General features: G+C 43.3%; 1 protein-coding gene across 6 annotated transcripts in view; it reads left to right on the forward strand.

Annotated features, from left to right (window-relative positions):
• Positions 1-20216, forward strand: part of LOC311227698 (transcriptional repressor p66-alpha-like) — a 68370-nt gene extending 48154 nt beyond the window's left edge. For 4 of the 6 annotated variants that reach the window (XM_084313454.1, XM_084313451.1, XM_084313455.1 and 1 more), the window contains 5 exons: positions 1601-1825; positions 8257-8545; positions 9722-10209; positions 14834-15146; positions 18732-20216. In XM_084313454.1, the coding sequence (XP_084169580.1) occupies positions 1601-1825; positions 8257-8545; positions 9722-10209; positions 14834-15146; positions 18732-18871 (1455 nt within the window). In that variant the 3' untranslated portion in view covers positions 18872-20216. The remainder of the gene's footprint in view (positions 1-1600; positions 1826-8256; positions 8546-9721; positions 10210-14833; positions 15147-18731) is intronic. The other 2 variants (XM_084313456.1, XM_084313453.1) reach the window with 2 other exon arrangements.
• The last annotated feature ends 1070 nt before the right edge of the window (positions 20217-21286 follow it).

The raw sequence follows: 21286 nt of genomic DNA on the forward strand, positions 1-21286 counted from the left end.
AACCACCACCACAAGGCAGACAGGACAAACAGGACTCACAGGACAGGACAGTGTTGTATGGTGGGGGGGGGGAGAGAGCTGTATTTGCTCTTGGTATTTCGGGTCTGTTTTGATTGTGTCATGGCAGTCTTTAAGACGGCTCATATGTTGTCCATTTCGACCAGCGTCTGTGTCGTACGTCTTGGCCTTCATTCTCAGCAGGAATGTCATTTTTTCCATATCTCTTACCTCCTCCACTATTCCCCTCCATGTCTCTTTGTCTGGAGCGGAATCTTTGAGCCAGCTCCTTGTGTGATGGCCTTCTTACCAGCTATTGTCATACTATATACATTTTAAATAACAAAGATGGCTCTGTACAGTTCCAATGGGCTCTGAGCGTCTCGTAGCTGGAGTGGCCATGTCGGTGTTCAGTGGAGGAAATTGCTCCTCAAGCCAGCATTTCCACCCATGGCTCTTGAACCCGAGAGAGTGCCAAGATTTGTGCACCCATGCCAGCTGATCCGATTACAACTGTGGAATTAAAAGTGTCCTGTAGTTTCAATGACTCTAAACGGAGTTTAGCTCTTAAGTTTCATGTGCAGATCAATCGGCTTCTCGTGCTGTTTTTATTTAATTTTTTATTTAAAAGTATACAAACCTTCGTTTTGCACTTGTAAATGTGTGTGTGTGGTTGTGGTCAAATTATACTTCTTGCTGGTAAATGGTTGACGTTGTTTTTCTGGTGCTCGTCTGAAAAAGAGGCTGCGTATTCCCACTTAAAATAAAGGTTGGATGAGTCGGTTAATTCAATCAGCCACTCATCACATCACAGTGGGGCAGTGGCTGATTCTAGCGGAAGCCGAACTAGAATGGAGAAGTAAGACAACTCCTTCCCTCCACTAGTCTGAGGGTCCACCTTGGGCAAGTGTTGGTACCCTCTCTAGCCTCCCTACCTAGGGATACAGGGTGCCGCACTGCCTTGTGTGTGTAGGAATACGCAAAGGCTAGGTCCTCACCGACAATGGGGTTACCTGTAAGGAAGGGCATCCGAGGTATAAAACTAGCTACAAACCAAAAATGATGACTCCAGTGGCATGGAGTGATCGCCCGTCCGACCTCACTGTAGTGGGAAAATAGGAACGTAAAACGAAGATGATGAATGATGAAATAAAATATGCCCAGTCCTTGAATGGGTTCAAAAACCAACTGAAAAAATTGTTGCTGAGCAACTTAGGGGTAGTGTAGCCTGTAGCGTTGAGTCTGATATTAAGATGATGTGTTTTTGTATGTACTTTTTATATTATTATTGTAATTGTTGTGGTTAATTGAGTAGGTGTGTGATTGACTCCCGGGTTGTCAAGTAGGAGGAGTAGCATACTGTGTGCATGTCCCTCTTTTTGCTCTGCCTGCCTTATCCTGGGACCGCAATGGAAACGAGTCTTAAGGACTTTCTTGTGCTATCCTGATATATGTTTATACTGTATGCACCTGTGTATTGTATTTTATCATGTCAAATAAAATCAATCAATGATGATGATGATCACCCTGTCTTAGTGTGGCTAATCACCCTCCTCTTTCTCCTTGTCCTCTCCCCGTTCTGTCCCGGTTCTGTCCCGGTCAGCCCATCTCCGTGTCCCCGCAGCAGATCCAGGCGCTCCGCCAGCAGCAGCAGCACCAGCAGCACCTGGCTGTGTCCGGAGGCTCCGGGTCGGGCCCTCCTCCTCCACTGCTGTTGGCCCCCAGGGTGGCGGCGTCGGGGGCCCAGGGTCAGAGAGGACTGATCCAGTCGGGCCTCATCAGAGTGGGCAACGTCGGCAACGCCAGCCTGCTGGTCAGTATCTCACAGGTGGGTTTTGTGACACAAACACCCGCTCACTCAGATCTGCCGATCAGCACCTCCTGGTGGTCCCCCGGGTCCAGGCTCAAAACAAGGGGTGACCGAGCCTTCGAGGTGACGGCACCAAGGCTCTGGAACGCTCTCCCCCTGGACCTGCGAACTGCCCCCTCTGAAATCTCTTAAAAAAAAATTAAAATAAAAATAAAAACACATTTGTTTAGACAGGCCTTCGGTCATACATAGGCACTCTTTCTTGTCCTCACTGTTCCTATAGTTTTGTTTTTTAATTAGTGACTGATGATTTTATTTAAATTATTTTATTCTATTATTTTATTTGGTTTCACTGTTTTTAACTGCCGTCTGTTGTTGTCATTTATTTCTGATTTTAGTTTTTATATACTAGCTGTAGTGTAAAGCACCCTGTGCATTCGTGCTGTGAAGGGTGCTATATAAATAAAAGTCATTCATTCACTTTGTCAGTCGGAGCCTAAACAAAGAAGGAATATTGTAGCGGCCTCTGCCTGGGGCCGCTTCTCGAGGCCGTCGGGAGAGGTGTTCTGTACACGCTTTCTAAATCCAATAATAGTCTTCACACTTTGAGTTCCGTTGTTGTCAGATACCACCATTCATACCACCTCAGCTGCGCAGTGACTGGTCTGCCTCGATAGTGCCGTTCAGGCAAGTCGGGTGAACCACAGCCCACAATACACAACTGAGGCGAATCCATTTTCCCCAGAATAGACCAACACTGGGCAAGCATTCCCCTTTGCAGGCCACACAGATAAATCATAACATATAATAATAATAATAATAATAATACATAACTAAAAACACTTATATGGCTCTTACAAATAATGTAATATTGCTGGAAACTTTGTATATCCTGCCAACAGTCCTGTTGTTTTCCTGTTTCATAATAATTTCTCCCCATTTCCTCTCTCCAAAAGTGTTTTAACCCTTTCACTGCCACACGACAGAAGGTTAACCCTTTACTATCACACAACCGACGGTGAAAGGGTTAACCGTTTGGTAGTCCGGCAGTGAAAAGGTTAATTGAGTTGTAGTATACCACAGTGACACAAATTAAATTGGGCTTTCTATGGGGGATTTGCGTTGCCAGACTAGATTGAGAGACCATCTACATTACATTTACATTTAGTCATTTAGCTGACGCTTTTATGCGACTTACAAGTTCTGTACGACAAGCCATCAGGAAGGGCACAACTCTATCAGCTGAGTAACAATGTTCATCAAAGTGTTGAGTGCTACAGTGTAGGTTAGTTTATTAGGACAAGTGCATGACAGTATGGTTAGTTAGGGTTAGATTTTTTAAAATTTTTATTTTTTTATTCAGATAATGGTTGAAGAAGTGCGTCTTTAGTCGACGGCGAAAGATTGGACGTGTTTCGGCTGTCCTAACTGGGGTGGGTAGTTCATTCCACCATTGTGGGGCAAGGACTGAGAATAGGCGACTTCTCTTTGATGACCCTCCCGGAGCTTGGATAGGAGTAGGTCTGAGGCGGCCAGAAGATGCAGAGCGTAGGGGTCTTGAGGGTGTGTAGTTGGAGACCATTGACCGGAGGTAGGCGGGAGCAGTTCCCTTTGCCGCACGGTATGCTAGGTCGAGGGCCTTGAAGCGGATTCGTGCAGCAATGGGGAGCCAGTGCAGGTCCCTAAGAAGTGGGGTGACATGGGCCGACTTCGGTAGGTTTGAGATCAGGCGGGCCGCTGCGTTCTGAATGAGTTGAAGAGGCTTAGTGGCAGTGGCCGGGAGGCCAGCGAGCAGTGCGTTGCAGTAGTCGAGGCGGGAGATGACTGTTGATTGGACGAGGAGTTGGGTGGCTTCTTTTGTCAGGAAGGGGCGGATCCTTCTGACGTTGCTCAGGAGGAATCGGCAGGTTCTGGTTGTCGCTGCGATGTGAGCAGAGAAGTTCAACTGGTCGTCGAGGACAACACCAAGATTCTTGGCGGTCAGGGACGCGGTCACAGCTGCATTCTCGACTGTGATGGAAAGGTCGGTCAGGGGGGAGGATTTGGCCGGCAGGTGGAGCAATTCTGTTTTGCTTAGGTTCAGTTTGAGGTGGTTGGTCGTCATCTAATCTTCCTCATACGCTATTATGAAATGTATTGTGAGCTACAAAGTTAAATGTATTTTTAAAAGTCATTGTATTTGAAGCCTGGTCCCACATTTGAATGCATTTACCACATCTTGTACCTCAGTAAGTAAGTACAGTTTATTTATATAGCACTTTTCACAGAGAGAACTCACAAAGTGCTTTACATACAGCAGATATAAAATATAAAAATTAAATGCAAGAACCATTCAAGTGATAAGAGACGGAACAAAAACACAATGCATCACAGATTTTTTTTTTTTTTTAAATCCTGCTATGGGGATGCAGTCTGACATTATAACAGTGTATTACATTTTGAGCCAACAATGATCATTTTATTACCAATTATTATTACAAAAGAAAAAACTAAAACCTTTTGCATTTGATAAGCTACAATCTATATGACATGTTTGTATTTTGATTATGTGTTGTATTTATCAGCGTCATTGTAAATGAGAGCTTGATTAAATAAAGATTGAAGGAAAATCTGATTTAGGATTATAATATGAATGCATGCTACTCATGCATTCTCTTTTCCACTTGGTGATTTTCCATTTATCCTCCCAATAGTAGTAGTAGTACTGTAGTAGTAGTAGTAGTAGTAGTAGTAGTAGTAGTAGTAGTAGTACTGTAGTAGTAGTAGTAGTAGTACTGTAGTAGTAGTACTGTTGTTGTAGTAGTAGTACTGTAGTAGTTGTAGTAGTAGTAGTACTGTAGTAGTAGTAGTAGTGTTGTAGTAGTAGTAGTAGTAGTAGTAGTAGTAGTAGTAGTAGTAGTAGTAGTAGTAGTACTGTAGTAGTAGTAGTAGTTTATTCAGTCATCATCTCACACAATACAATATACACCATCATTTAACCATATTTAGATTTGACAGACTGAAGCATAATGCTTATATATGCCTGTCCTATATTCTTAACAAAAATTAAGACTCCAAAACAGTATTCTAAAAGAAAATAGCAAAAAAAACAGTATTATTCACCCTTGTGGTTTTCAAAAATAGCTTTACAAACCATTTTCTTAAAAACCAAAAGCGAATGACTCATTCTTAACTGTATATCAGCATTGTTTCCCAATACGCCTCCTTTTAATCCCTTTCTTAGCTTTTTTAACAGTACATTTACAAATATCTCTCAATCATATTTTCTTTCATGTATTGAAAAACATTTAGTCATTTAGCTCAGCTGATGCTTTTATTATCCAAAGCGATTTACAAGTTGTGTGTAGAAGAAGTCAGTAGGTAGGAAGGAAGGAAGGGCACAACTCTATCAGCTGAGTAACAGGTTCCTCAAGGTGTGCAGACAACAGTGCTAGCTACTCTAGTGCACCACACATTGTGGAAAACATGGCACAGGTTCATATCACTAACTTTTTTCGAAGAACCGATGGCCAAAAAGTTCAGGTAATATGTGAAGGTGAACGACATTGGTTCATATTATATTAATAATAGCACTAGTATTAGCAGTTTAGCAGCTAAAGCTAACGTTAGTGTTGCTGCAGCCTTGCAGACGAGTCTGGGCATGTTGTTCACACACAGTAGGGTCCAGCTGCAGCGCCGGAGAATCCTCTCACTGGGTTCGTGGCTGCCACAGGCTTGCCCAGTGAGAGGATTCTCCGGCGCTGCAGCTGGATCCTACTCTGTTCACAGCATGGCATTATGATGCTAGCTTAGTAGCTTAGCTAGCTAGCTACATCAAACTGATCTCCAGCCACTGAACAATTGTATAGCCGTTTAGTTTTTACATTTCAATTATTGTTGGTTAGTTAATGTGTTAATACATTTTCACGTGACAATGATTAACCCTTTCACTGCCGCACTGCCAAACTGTTGTTAACCCTTTGAATGAATGAAAACTTTATTTAACAGATTGCAGAATGGGTACAAATACAGTACGGCTCAATACACACAGACCAGAGAAAGACTTTTCTCTTTCTTTGCGACAATACACAGAAGGTTTACTCATTCTAATTATTAGTGTATATAATTGACCACATGTGCCCAGTTGTACAGCCCTGGCCTATTCCTATTTTATTTTTTATATATACATGTGCTATATTTTATTTAGTTTATATATCCCATATAATTTTACTCAACCTATTATTTACTGATTCTGATATAACTCTATAACCAGTTAATTAATTAGTCTCTCCATCTATGTAACTCTAACCATATTTGCATATCTTGTATGTCACAAACTTAAATGTCCAAACCCAACCACCTCCAATGTACAGTCCACCCCCCACCCACCCAACCCCCTCCAATGTACAGTCCCCCCCACCCCCCACCCACCCAACCCCCTCCAATGTACAGTCCCCCCCCCCCCCCCCCCCTCCAATGTACAGCTTTCCCCACGGCAGTGAAAGGGTTAACCTGCTGTCGTGTGGCAGTGAAAGGGTTCATGTAAATGCACATTGTCTATAAATAAATAAGAAATTACTAGTATGCAGCATTCTGCATAGTTCTTCTCAGCACAATTAGCTTGCAGTCAGTGGCCAGCTAATATTTTAATTGTCTTAATCTCACGTGTAAATTAAATTGACCGAATCCTCACATTAGTTTACACAATACAACTTGAATTATCATATCCTACATACAATTTACCTATCGATTATCGACCCACACACTGAAGTTTCACGGTTTGTTTTTATTTGACACATATATAAGATACATTTTACAGTGAAAATGCTTGGTTCTGTATGAGCCTCCTGAGGTTGTGCTTCATACAGTAAAAAAAGAATAAAGACCAAAGACAAAACTAAAGTACAAAATGCAAAAACGAGGTAGAGATGTAGAGTGCAAATCTTTTGGTAATAAATAGATGAAATATGGTGTGTAGTGTTAAATCCAGATACATTAGGGGCGACAGTGGCTCAGGAGGTAGAGCAGTCGTCTGGCAATCCGGAGGTTCCCAGTTCGATTCCCGGGCGCGTGTAGCTGTTCCGCAACAGTAAGTGACTTCCGGGGTAGGCCTGATTGGCCCCGACAGGCACGTGACGCGCAACTTTCTCTGCCGCGCGGCACGCTCCGCGGAGCCCTTACGGAATTACGTAACCGTCCAAATACGTCATGACTCTCATTCGGCGCTATAGCTCACCTGGCAGAGCAGCGGTCCTGCGATCCTGCGGTCCGTTGTTGGTGAGTTCGAATCCCATCAAATCTTTTTTTTTTAACGTGATTTTTTTTTTAACGTGTATTCTTTCGCCGGTTAAGGTTAGGCATGGTTAAGGTTAAGGTTAAGGTTAGGCATTGTTTCGGAGTTGGTTAAGGTTAGAACGGTTAAGTTTAGGCGCTGTTAAGGAGCTGGTTAAGGTTAGAGTTTGTGTTAGAGAATGGCAATATTCTTTCTATGGTTAAGGTTAGGCATGGTTAAGGTTAAGGTTAGGCATTGTTTCGGAGTTGGTTAAGGTTAGAACGGTTAAGTTTAGGCGCTGTTAAGGAGCTGGTTAAGGTTAGAGTTTGTGTTAGAGAATGGCAATAGACAGCCTATTTCCGCGCGACAGCTCTCAGCAGCCTCGTTGCGCGTCCTGAGTTTGCCGCGTCACGTGCCTGTCGGGGCCAATCAGGCCTACCCGGAAGTCACTTACTGTTGCGGAACCGGTACACGCTTCCCGGGCAGCGTGTCGATGTGTCCCTGAGCAAGACACTTAACCCCTAATTGCTCCACGATGAGCGGGCTGGCACCTTGCATGGTGTGTGAGTGAATGGGTAAAATGTGAGGAACAAATTGTAAAGCGCTTTGGATAAAAGTTGCTATATAAAAAAGCAGCCATTTACCATTTACCATTATTTTCTATAGTGCCTAATATCAGTGAAAAGCAATTTTGCCTGTTTGCTTACGTTTCCTTCTGTCTTCTCTCTTTGCCCGTCTACGTTTTGTTTTTATTTGTCACATATTATAAGGTACATTACAGTGAAATGCTTGGTTTTGTATGAGCCCCCTGAGATTGTGCTTCATACAGTAAAATAAAGAATAAAGACCAAACAATATACAAAACTAAAGTACAAAATGCTAAAATGAGCGAGGTAGAGATTAGTAGTGCAAATCTGTTGGTAATAAATATGGTGTGTAGTGTTAAATCCAGATACATTATTTTCTATAGTGCCTAATCAATCAATCAATCAATCAAATGTATTTATATAGCACATTTAGACATGACACTTGTCAACCAAAGTGCTTCATATAGCCAAGAACAAAGAAAAGTGCTAAAGTATAGAATAAACAGAAAATAAAAACAACCAACGGGGGGAAAAAAGTGAAAGCTATTTTCCCTGCTTGTTTACGTTTCTTTCTGTCTCCTCTCTCTGCCCGTCTCCGTTTGGTCCCCAAGGCCACGCCGACAACCATGAAGGGCTCGATCACGTCCCAGTCTGGAATGGGCAGCGGCAGCGGCGGGGGCGTGTCCTCCGTGGTCAACGTGAACGACACGCCGGCCGCCCGCCAGGCCGCCGCCAAGCTGGCGCTGCGTAAGCAGCTGGAGAAGACCCTCTTGGAGATCCCTCCTCCCAAGCCGCCGGCCCCCGAGTTCAACTTCCTCCCGTCCGCCGCCAACAACGAGTTCATCTACCTGGTGGGGCTGGAGGAGGTGGTGCAGAACCTGCTGGACACCTTCCACAAAGGTTTTTTTCTACCCTTTTTTTCTCTCTCGATGAAGCAATAATAGTAATGATAATAATTAGGGGTGTAAAGGTACACGTACATGTATCCGTGCCGAACCGTTTCAGTGTGTACCGTACCGTACTGAACGGCTGTGTAGTGTACCGAACGAATACACCGGTATGTTAACCACTAATGACCGCCCACCGGGGGCTGTTTTTTTTCACAATCTAATATAATTATTATTATTATAAAAAAAAAAAATTACAATCCGATTATTAATTTCAATATAGAATATTCGTTAACGGCCCTACAAGTACAATTAGTTACTGCACACTACATCACCCCCGAGTGGAACATGGAAAGCCAAACTTTTCCCCCACTGTACCGAAAAAACCCACACCGAACCGTGACTTCAAAACCCAGGTACTACGTACCGAGCCGTGGTTTTCGTGTACCGTTACACCCCTACTAATAATACGTACATTTTTTATAGCGCTTTTCCGAATGCTCGAAGACACTTTACAGAGCAAAATAAACAATACAGTTTTTTAGTAATTATATGAAAGGTGAGGTAGAGGAAGGAGTTCAAGGCTTGAAGGCAAGGGTGTAAAGGTGGGGGTTTTAAGGCTTTTTTTAAATGATTAGAGGGTGTCTGCATGATGGATGATACGGTTGGGCAGGGCGTTCCAGAGGGTAGGGGGCAGCTGCAGCGAAGGCCCCGTCTGTCGCCCCCCCCAGGTCCGGAGGCTTGCCGTTATAAAGTCAATAGATTAATCTAGATTAAAAATAGCATTTTTCTACTTAAGACTGAAGCTTGTAACAGATATTTACTTGAGTAAAATCATGGAATTAATGTAAAATCAACACAAAGAAAGTATATTTAGATTCAAAGACTATTTTAATGGCTTTCTTTGAATACAGTTTCTCTCCTGTGAAATACAAATAATGTTCAACAAAACCTCAGCTAGACCTCTTTCTTATATCCGAACAAGAAAATATACTGCTGAAAGTTCAGAACGTTGACGATTTTTCACTCCATAGATTAATCTAGATTAAGTTATTTTAATGCTTTAAATAATTTTAATTAATCTCCAAAGTTAAAGCATTAATTTTGACAGCCCTACTTTTTTCTTTTCCATTAATAATTTCCCTCTGCTCCACCCCCCCCCCCCCCCACCCCCCTCTGTCCGTTCCAGGCAGGTCAGGAGGTGCGGCGAGGTCCGAGCCCGTCCTCAAAGAGCCCCTCGCCTGCACCCAGTGCAGCACCGACTTCACCAGCCGCTGGAGGCGGGACAGCAAGGCGAGGGGCGGCACCCTCCTCTGCGACGACTGCATGCGCTCCAATCAGAAGAAGGCTCTGAAAGCCGAGCACACGAACAGGCTGAAGGCCGCGTTCGTCAAGGCGCTGCAGCAGGAGCAGGAGATAGAGCAGCGCATCCTCCAGCAGGCCGCCGCCGCCGCCTCGCCCGTCTCGCACACCCACACCCACACCCACGTCGCCTCCTCCTCCTCCTCCTCCTCCTCCCCGTCGATGAAGGCAGAGATGCTGGTGTCTCAGCAGCTGAAGCAGGCCCAGGCCAGAGCCTCCGCCCTCCAGCAGCAGCAGCAGCAGCAGCAGCAGCACCATCACCAGCAGCACAGCAGAGGACAACAACACAGCATTGTTCACCATCACATCAAGCAGGTAGGAGGAGCCACCCGGTCTGAGCTGCTGCTCTCACTGGCTTGAGGATGTGGTCTGGTCGCGTCTATACTTTTACCAACAAACTTCCAGTTCTGCGTTCGCATTCTGCGATCTGATTGGCCACTGACGTTTCTGGTCATGTGACATGTGCGCCCAATCGTGTGACGCCTGTTTCTGCGCCTATTTCCGCCTCTAACAGCCTGCAAACTACCTAACGCCTAGTTCTATCACTGGTTAAGCTTAGGCGACTCTTTCGAAGTTGGTTAAGGTTAGAGTTTGGAATCAGGGCTGGTGTTCTATCGCCCTGCTCTAAGACAAACTGTAACCTTAACCAACTTCGAACGAGTGCCTAAGCTTAACCGGTGATAGAAACAGGCGTCACACGATTGGCGCAGATGTCACATGACCAGAAACGTCAGTGGCCAATCAGATCGCGGAAAAATGCAAGTTAGTTGGTAAAAGTATTGACGCGATCTGGTCAGTCACCCGCCCTCTTTTCTTGATCCTCCAATCACAACTGTTGTTTCCCTAACCTCGTTCCCAGTTTTATCTCCTCCGTGAGATAAAGCCTGGTAAAGAACTACGGCCGAAAGTGTGTCTATGGGGTAGAATTTCCGGTGTCTGTAGTACTTCCCCTGGAAGCTGCCTCCGAACGGACCAAACTTTCCCCCCGAATCCTGTTGGCAAACAAGCTATACAAGGACGGTCCCGGTCATGTAGTAAATTCTTCAGGCAAAGCCGTTGCAGTGGCTTAAAAACGAGGAAATATTGTGCACTTCATCACACGTTTCTATAATTGTTTTGCCGGAAACGCCTGTAGCCTGTACTACTTCCTGTACTTCCGTTTAGACACTTTAGGAGGCGTAGCTTGTCCAGCCTATTGTTAGCCCCAACTGGAAGCGAGCAACCGTTGTGATTCGGAGGATTAAGAAAAGAGGGCGGGGCTTGATCGTTTCAGTTTCAGTTGAAACTTGATTTGAACAGGGACAGCAGCACACATTAATGAACATAAAGTAAATGTGTGAGACAGTGTTAGCCAAAGCTCATTTTCAACTGTTGTCCCTGGGCCTGGTGTTAACCCTTTCACTGCCACACGACAGAAGGTTGACCCTTTACTATCACACAACCGACGGCGACGCTCCATCATTAGCATCATTAGCTCCGCGGATGCGGAGCTAATGATGCTAATGATGGAGCATCGCATCCGCAGAGCTAATGATGGAGCGTCGCCGTCGGTTGTGTGATAGTAAAGGCCCGGCTAACCTTCTGTATTGTCACAGTGAAAGGGTTAACCGGCTGTCGTGTGGCAGTGAAAGGGTGAAAAAGCCGCTAATATATAGGTCAATTGGTGTATTTGGGGATCCACGTTTTCACTGCCGGTGCCAATTTTCAGTGCTTAACAGTGCTTCAGTTACTTTTACTGAACATTAGAGTTAGGATGACGGACGGTCCCCTGGCGCGGTTGGATTCAGATGTTATCACGTCCACCGCGACAAATTAGCAGCTTGAGAATGTGTGTTAACTAGTTTAGTTTAGTTTATTAGGATCCTCATCATTAGCTATTGCATTGAGGTCCACAAACGTATATAACAATTTACAACAACACATACTGCATAACATTGCAGAATAAACAGGACAAACACTAGAACACAGACAGACACACAGACAGACACAGACAAGACAAGCTCCTAAAGATTACAATAGTTAAAATATGTGGCATTGAATGACTTCATAGATGGAGAGTATCCACCAGTGTTGGGAAGGTAACTAAACATTTCTTTACAGTAGGGATGCTCGATATTGGCTTTTTTACCGATACCGATATACCGATATTGTCCAACTCTTAATTTCCGATACTGATATATCAACCGATATCAACCGATACCGATATATGCAGGGTTTCCCCCCCAAAAAGACTGAATAATTTCAGGTAATTAACATTACATATCTCTTGTTGTGGAATTAACACAACATTATGCATACTTTTGACAATAAATAAAATCAGAATTTGTTCTTACTTGCTTGCCTGGGTAAATAAAGGTTATAGAAATGTAAAAGAAATATATATATATATATATATTTTTTTGAAAACCGATACAGATATTTTCCGATATCACATTTTAATGCCAATATTGGCCGATAATATCTGACATCCCTACTTTACAGCGTATGGAGTATCTGCTAACAATTGTAATTAGTAACTTGTTTAATTGGATTACTCTAACCCAGTAGATTACTTTAGGATTTACCCTGGCTCATAACTAGCATCATCGTATTTCAAGTAGTTTTAATATAGGAATATATGTTGCTAATTTCACTGCCAGTGTGCCGTTCCTTGGAGTTCTTCTGGGTAATCCAACCAGCGCAGTCACTCGTTACTGCTCCCCAATGTCTATAAACACTGCAAACCAGTTACATGCAATCTGTAACCTGGTAGTTATCATAATCATAAATGTGAACTAAAGAATACTTACCTGTACATAAACATATGCACATACATGTTTACACACACACACACACACACACACACACACACACACACACACACACACACACACACACACACACACACACACACACACACACACACACACAAATATGGACCAAAATATACTTATTTATGTACATACATAGAGTAGTGAGAAAGTGGGTGAAAGTATTGTTCGTGCAGCCTCGTCTTGGCCTGGCCATATGAGCGATGGCAAACATTATAAATACAACAGCATAATCTTGTAAGAGATTAGCTGAAAAAACAGGTTGTTGTACCATTACTTTGAGTTCATTGTGCAAAAGTGATTGAGATCTAAAGTGCTTCCACCACCTGCCAAAAATGCTGAAAATAATAGGTGAAATTCTCTTAATATCCTGTTTGAGCCTGGTATCTGTGCAATATCTAATCACTTCAGTGTCTGCGTTGCATCCTTATCAACGGACGGCCCAATTATTCGGATGTAATCAAATATTCAAACAACGTGTTTCGAACAAAACTTTGAATATTTAGCAGTTTAATTTATATTACGTTGTCCTGTTGCTCTCACCTTATAATCATCTTAAATCATGTATTTAAACTGCTGCTAAATAAATGGGCAATCTTTTGGACATAGTATATCCATTAGATTTGGCAGACATTCCCTCTCTTCTCTCTTATATTGGAGGAGGGAGGACTGTTCTCCTGTTGCTAGTGCTACCATTATGTATTGTCTCACTTTTGCCATGTCATGCTTACACTTGTCAGTACAGTAGTGGTAGCTTAGTCTCGTCAGTAGTAGCTTAGTCTTGTCAGTAGTAGTAGCTTAGTCTTGTCAGTAGTAGCTTAGTCTTGTTAGTAGTAGTAGCTTAGTCTTGTCAGTAGTAGCTTAAGTAGCTTAGTCTTGTTAGTAGTAGTAGCTTAGTCTTGTCAGTAGTAGTAGCTTAGTCTTGTTAGTAGTAGTAGCTTAGCTTTGTCAGTAGTAGTAGCTTAGTCTTGTCAGTAGTAGTAGCTTAGTCTTGTTAGTAGTAGTAGCTTAGTCTTGTTAGTAGTAGCTTAGTCTTGTCAGTAGTAGTAGCTTAGTCTTGTCAGTAGTAGTAGCTTAGTCTTGTCAGTAGTAGTAGCTTACACTTGTCAGTACAGTAGTAGTAGCTTAGTCTCGTCAGTAGTAGCTTAGTCTTGTCAGTAGTAGTAGCTTAGTCTTGTCAGTAGTAGTAGCTTAGTCTTGTCAGTAGTAGTAGCTTAGTCTTGTCAGTAGTAGTAGCTTACACTTGTCAGTACAGTAGTAGTAGCTTAGTCTCGTCAGTAGTAGCTTAGTCTTGTCAGTAGTAGTAGCTTAGTCTTGTCAGTAGTAGTAGCTTAGTCTTGTCAGTAGTAGTAGCTTAGTCTTGTCAATAGTAGTAGCTTAGTCTCGTCAGTAGTAGCTTAGTCTTGTCAGTAGTAGTAGCTTAGTCTTGTCAGTAGTAGTAGCTTAGTCTCGTCAGTAGTAGTAGCTTAGTCTTGTTAGTAGTAAGTAGTAGCTTAGTCTTTCAGTAGTAGTAGCTTAGTCTTGTTAGTAGTAAGTAGTAGCTTAGTCTTTCAGTAGTAGTAGCTTAGTCTTGTTAGTAGTAAGTAGTAGCTTAGTCTTGTCGGTAGTAGAGTGATCTGCTTGTCTTAAACACTGCACACTGACTGATGACATATGATGAAGCACCCTGCATGTGCTTTTTCCCCCTGGCTATGCACGGCAAATTGTGGTCACTTACTCTGTGACCGTCATGGACGATTTGTGGTCAGTCACTCACTCAGTCACAGACTAATTATTGTGGTCACTCGCTCACTTGGTCGCGGACGATCCGGCAGGGACGTTTTGTTGGGACGCATGCGCAGGTAGTGCCGCGGGTCGGTCTGCACAGAAAACGCCCACAGAATGAATTGTGTTAATTGTGCACTATTACATAATTATATATATATTTTTTAAGACGTGTGTTTCACATTTGACTAATGGTATGAATATTTAAGTTATTATAATTATCATTCCGTACCTAATCGCTGCATTAATGTGCCGAAAGAAGAAGAAAAAAAACCTACAATGAATATTCATATCGTTCTGTCTCCTTTCTCTAAAACCCTTTGTCTCTTCTTTGTGAATCCCCTCCCCCTCCCCCTCCCCCCCAGAGCCCCCACCCCCAGCTGCAGATAACCCGCGGCGGCATCTTGTCGGTGGGGGGGGTGGCGAGGGGCGTCGTCCCCCACTCCTTCTCCTCCTCCTCTCAGCTGCAGAGCGCGGTGGCGGCCGCGGCCTTGGTCAACCGGCCAGGTAAGCACCACCACCATGCCCACCATGCCCACCATCATGTCTCCCACCGCCCCTCTGGCCAGCAGAGCTCAAAGATGGGCGGGGGCGGCACTGGGATCGCCGGCGGAGGCCAATACGGCGGAGCTAGCGCCGCGGCCGCCGCGTGGAAGAAGCAGAACAGCGGCAACAAAGGTAGAGAACTCCACACTGTGTGAACGCCAGCCTCAACACCGGCCCTTAGCCCCTTTCGGGTCTGTGATGCAGCACGCCAACGGGGTTGGACGAGTGAATACTAGGGGTGTAACGATGCATTGATTAATCTAAATGCATCGATTCTAATGTGACGATTCAACTGCATCGATTTAAAAATGTTATAATCGAAATTAATCGAAATGTTCAACAACAAAAAAATTATAATTTCTTTTTTTGTGTGTTGTTTTTATTGACCTATAGTCCATTCATGCTGAGTGAATCAGTTCCCCCATCCACATTTGTGTATTCAACATTTTTGGGGGAATGAACTGATAGAAAATTAATCGAATCGAATCGAATCGTGGTCAAATGAACAGATTTCATGATGCATTGAATCGTTGCCTGAATAATCGCAATCGAAATTAATCGCTGTGAGGTCTCATCGCTACACCCCTAGTGAATGCACACAGTCCCTTTATACCTTCATAGAAAAATCCCACAATTAACTCTGTCATCGCTTTTCTCGATCAAAACTCTCCTTGTATACAAGTATCGCAGAGACATTTCAAAGGTACTCACAGTTGCACGAGGGTTTTTCGGACAGACAAACGCTAGGGTTTGAAAGCTCGGCGTTGCTAATAATAAACATTTAAAATATTTTTTTATAAACCGGTCAACACTGCTTTATTTCCGGCTTTGGGTGCCTGATGCGCACGCGCTGTGATCGCTGTGTATTTATTTGTGGGGAATCAGGCACCCGGAGCAGTGTTGACCAGTTTATAAAAATTATTTTAAATGTGGCGCGGCTGGGTGGCGCAGCAGACACCGGTGTCGAATCCGACTGTCGGCGTTGCCTCCAGCTTGGGCCGGCCGTCATACTAACTCAATTGGCAGAGTTAGCGGGTGGGAAGTCGATGGGTGGTAATCTGGACGTTGTAAACAGCGACTCCTACAGGTCGGTTGGGGCGCCTGCACAACAGGAAATGGCGGGGGGTAGTGTGAGCCTCCCACACGCTACACCTCGCCAATGAGAGTCCGCGCTGGCAGGTGAAAAGATGTGACTGGCTGGCCTACACATGTATCGGAGGGGACACGTGATGCAAGGCTTCTATCCTCCCTACAACCGGCCAGTGGGGGGCACATGCGAGCAACGTTCAAGACAGGGGAGGGGAGAATTGGCACGGCTAAATTGGGATGGGAGACATTTTTTGAAAAAGTGGATAAAAAAAAAAAGTTTATTTAAAATGTTTATTAGCATTGTATTCACTCGTCCGGCCCTGTTGGCGTGCATCACAGACCCGAAAGGGGGCTACACCGGCCTCAACACTGACTCTCCTCCTCCTCTCTCTCTCCAACCTTTTTGACGTCCTTTTGTCTGGTCCAAAAACAATCCATCACCCGTCGTCGAAGTTTTTTTTATTTTAGTTTTAGTTTTTTTAGGTGTAGATTCACCAAGGAACCGTCCTTTTTCTCAAAGTTGGTGATTTGCTACCATATATTCTTGGATGTTGATTTTTTTAAGTATATGTTTTTTCTTTTCTTTTTTTTTACCACAGTAAGAGTTTCTTCCTGGGAAGACGTGTCCAACTCCTCCATTGCTACCGTGTAACGTGGTGTACTAGGTGTAGGGCTGTTTCCCCGAAGCCTGTTTTTTGGGGTTCGAACTTCGTCAGGGTTTTTCAAACGGACGTTCGAACCTTCGGTTTTATTTTTTTTTAATATTTTTATTTAATTTTTTTTTTTAATAAATATCCTCAAACTAAATCCTCATTTTGAATAAAGTGATTAATCTGATTAAATTAATGTTATTTTTTTATTAAATCAACTTTCTTTAATGAATATAACTCATCAGTTTTAATACTATAATATTAGTGTAGCCTAATCTTTATCTGCAACTGGGAAGAAAGACCCCATTGGTTTAAACAGAATGAATAGACGCATAAAATAAATTATTATTAAAAAAATGTAATTCGAATGTTAATTTAGAATTCGAAATGCCAACGTAACGAACGAAGGTCTGAAGGTCCGAACGTTTGGGCTCAGCCCTAACTAAGTGGTGTACTACTAACTAAGTGACCCCAGTAGAGTCTGTATCACAAGGATGTCACGATAACGCGCAGAAGAAGAAGAAGAAGAAGAAGAAGTGTGAGTTGTTTTTGGACAAGGCACCTTCCTCTACCTCTCCCCTTTGCCCCTCTCCTGCCAAGTGGTCTTCTTCCTCTATTCTTCCCACTTTAGTCCTTCTGTTTGGTGTTTTAGTTTCTTCCCGAGCTGCACAAGTAGTAGTGTCTTATACCTTTTAGAGTAGAACTACTGGTAGTTAATTTCTCTACGTGTGTGCGTGTGCCTGGTACTGTATGATCAATGTGTCATTGATTTAGCTGAATCTTTGTGTGTTTTACCCGACTCATTGAGTGCATTTACATGTACATTTACACTACATGCAAGTTGCCTTATATCCCAGGAATGGTCTTCGTTGAGAAAGTGTTTATTGTCAAATAAAATATACTCTATATAGCTACATTATATTCAGAATATTACCATGGAAATAGAACTTGGGGGACAGACTGGAAAAACCTGCCTCTAAAATGGGATAAGCTGCTTACATGTTTCTGTAGAAGTTAAAATTGTGATACTATCCCAGCAATCACATTCAGGTTTCTTACAGCTGGGATACAAGATTATTTTTTAGTTATTGTAAACCGGATATGGCAGCCTCTACATAAAGGCACTTGAGTATCCCATATTATACCACGGTCTGGGTGAATATTCTGATTGGCCCGCAGGTGTGTGCGTTAAAGCCGCTTTAGTGCACACGTAGTTCAGCTCAAGTTTAATCACTGTTCTCTAAATTCATCCGCTACCAAACCTGTAACCAATAGCAACATTAAAGAGCACAGCTGTCAAACTCGTTTGCACAACTGCACCGGCGCTGACTTATCAACTTGATAAACTAAACGACCGGGAAGGAAAACACACCAATGGCAAGTGCAAAACTTTAACCAAAATGCTTTTATTTTTATATTGTTTGGCATATGACCATGGTGTATAAGTGGAATGATCAACTTGTGGAAGCGCGTCAGATGGGTTGTTCCTTTAAAACCGTTTAACGCGCACCTACTCGTTGATTATCCCCCACTTGATGTGCATCAGAATGCACTTAGCATGTGCACTTAAAGGAAAACTCCAACATTTTGGGAAATTAGCTTACCGTCTTCTCCAGAGAGAGACTATAAGATAAATACCAGTTTCCTCTCTGTGTGCGTTCAGTAGAAAGCTATCTCGCTACACGTTAGCCTAGCTTAGCACAATGAATGGAAGCGGACATGACCGGGTAGGGTAGCCTTCGGGAGAGGTGTTCGTTGGACAATGGCTAGGCTACCCGGTCATGTCTGCTTCCATTCATTGTGCTAAGCTAGGCTAACGTGCAGCAGCCAGATGGCTTTCTACTGAACGCACACAGAGAGGAAACTGGTATCTATCTTCTTGTCTCTCTCTGGAGAAGACGGTCAGCTAATTTCCCAAAATGTTGGAGTTTTCCTTTTTAACGGCATAAGGACTGACTGAACCCTTCCGTCTCCTCAGGAGTGACCATGGCCTACGTGAACCCCAGCCTCTCAGGCCACAAGACCTCCTCGTCCGCCGCGGACGCCCGCCAGAGGGAGTACCTTCTGGACATGATCCCCTCTCGTTCCATCTCCCAGACAGCCAACACTTGGAAATAATGGGAACGGTCTACCATGGATGATGGCGCACTCATTACTTATCCAAGCCTTCACTCACTCAACTTCCCTCAACTTCCTATGATACGGTCAACAGCACCCCCCGGAGGACAGCTAAGGAAATGCAATCTTAAAGCAAAAAGAGAAACGTTCCTTCTCTCGTTCACTGTATGTTTTTCCATTTCTAATTATGTTGTTTTCAAGCCTATTGTTTAATCTTGAGTCACTTTTTTCTTTTTTTTTTCATTGTGCAGAAAAGGTTTGATTTCATTGGGTGGCGAAACTTTTTTTTAATTTTAAATGGATTTCAAAAAAAAAAAAAAAAGGGCTTCCGATTGGGAATGTTGCTGTACCCGGACGACGAGTCCGTGTCGAGTAATTATTTCCCCCCTCCTTGGAAATGATGGAACTTCTTAATCTTTGGAGCGTTTAGAGGCCGCTCGCTCCCCTCGAGACCACGTGAATGGACGACAGACAGACGGACGGACGGACTGTCGGGGACATGCGGGTCCCAATGACCCCGACTTCGCCTCCCCCCCCCCCCCCCCCAAACATGACTTTATACCCGAGAGTTCCACCGAGATGGGAAAACAAATCTCCACCTCCATTTTTTTTTTTATTTAATAAACAAAAGAACTGAGTCGTGTAATGCTTTCAGGACATAACCTCCAGTAGTTAAAACATTTTGGAATTTCTTTGTATTTACAGTAAGTTATTTGGTTATTTTGACTGATGTTAACGATCACTTTCAATACAATAAATTGTGGTTTTCAACAAATGAACAATTACATCTAGTTTCATTGTCGTCGTCGTCCCCCCCCCCCCCCCCCGTTTGTTTGTTGGAGCATGCCTACCCGTGTTTTCTTTTTTTCCCAGTTCATCGTGCCCCTGAGCAGAGGGAGCCTATGATCTTTATTCATCTGTAATTACCATCTGTATTTTTCTTATTTTATATTGATGTCAACGTTGTAAGATTCTTTTTTTTAGTGTTATGCCACACCACTGAAAATACTGCAAGTGCTGCAGGAGCTGAATCTTGACACACTGGAATCACAGACCAGTGGCATCAGATTTGTATCTTTAAAAAACAACCACAATCCTTTTCAAAAGACACTGCGTATGCCTGGCCCTGAATCGGTGGTTTTTGGGTTATCATTTTTCCAATTAGCCTTTTCCCCTGGACTATACAACACCATCTTGTAGCTTGTGCCCCTCACTGTGTAGCATAACCTCTCCCCCAAACTTTATTGCATTGTACAAACTTATGTTACAGTTTATTTGGTTTACTTATTTTTTATTTTTTTTTCCTAGTTCCTGAAGAAATAATAAAAGTTATAAATAATTTTAACCATTGTGTGGCACCAATTATTTTTGTATATATAGATGATGTTGGCAAATGCATGTATGGTTGGTTGCCATTTGGAAAACTACAACAAAAAAGTGAATACTGTTCATACTACTCAATGCATACTGTTTCTTGAATAGTATACATCTTCTTATATGTAAAGAGTGTATGATGCGTCCTCCACCCCTACACCAGTCACGGTCCCTGCGATCCACGGACACTGGTCAGCTCTCCATCCCCCGAACCAGACTGCGGACCTTCGGGGACAGAGCTTTCAGCGTGGCAGCTCCCACCCTCTGGAACTCCCTCCCCCGCAGAACTCCACAACGCCCCAACTCTGGACTCATTCAAAAAAAAATGCTCAAAACCCACCTCTTCACCTCGGCCTTTAACCCCTACTTTACCACTTTGTATGTTGTGTCTGTCCACTATGTTTGTTACTTTTGTTTTTAGTTTTTTTCCCCCCTATGTAAAGGTTTAGGTTTACTTTATTTGTTCAAGGTGGACAGCGTACATTAATAAAACATTTTACAAACGTAAATGCACCCAATTTTAGCCAAAAGGCTAATTTCCATTGGCAGTCCCCCTGCCAGAAGGCTAAAATCCTGTGTAAAAAAGGGTTGGCAGTAAAGCGACCTTGGGTCTTTTGAAAGGCACTATATAAAACCAAGTTATTATTATTATTAAAGATGATGGATGTTTTTTTTATAGCCCTGCTGGCAATGTTGGCCAGTTCACACAACAACATGTCCAAAAGTAATGGCCTGATTCCAGTGAACTTCGCTGTGCCCTAGACCTAGAGGAAGAAACCATATTGGTTTAATTAACCCTGTGACTTTTGCTCTGGTTCCACCATCAGGCCAAACTTAACCCTTTCACTACCACACGTGACAAATGGTTAACCCTTTCATTACCACACTACAGAAGGTTAACCTTTCACTATCACTACAGGCGGTGGTGAAATGGTTAACCTTCTGTAGTGTGGTTGTGAAAGGGTTAAAGATGTAAAATGTTCTCATCTCCTGATCCAGTAGTAATTTGCTATTAATGCAAGGTGTGTGAATGTGTGAGTG

This window comes from Notolepis coatsorum (genome assembly GCF_963971535.1).
Source record: "Notolepis coatsorum genome assembly, chromosome: 4".
In the NCBI taxonomy this organism is placed as follows: domain Eukaryota; kingdom Metazoa; phylum Chordata; class Actinopteri; order Aulopiformes; family Paralepididae; genus Notolepis; species Notolepis coatsorum.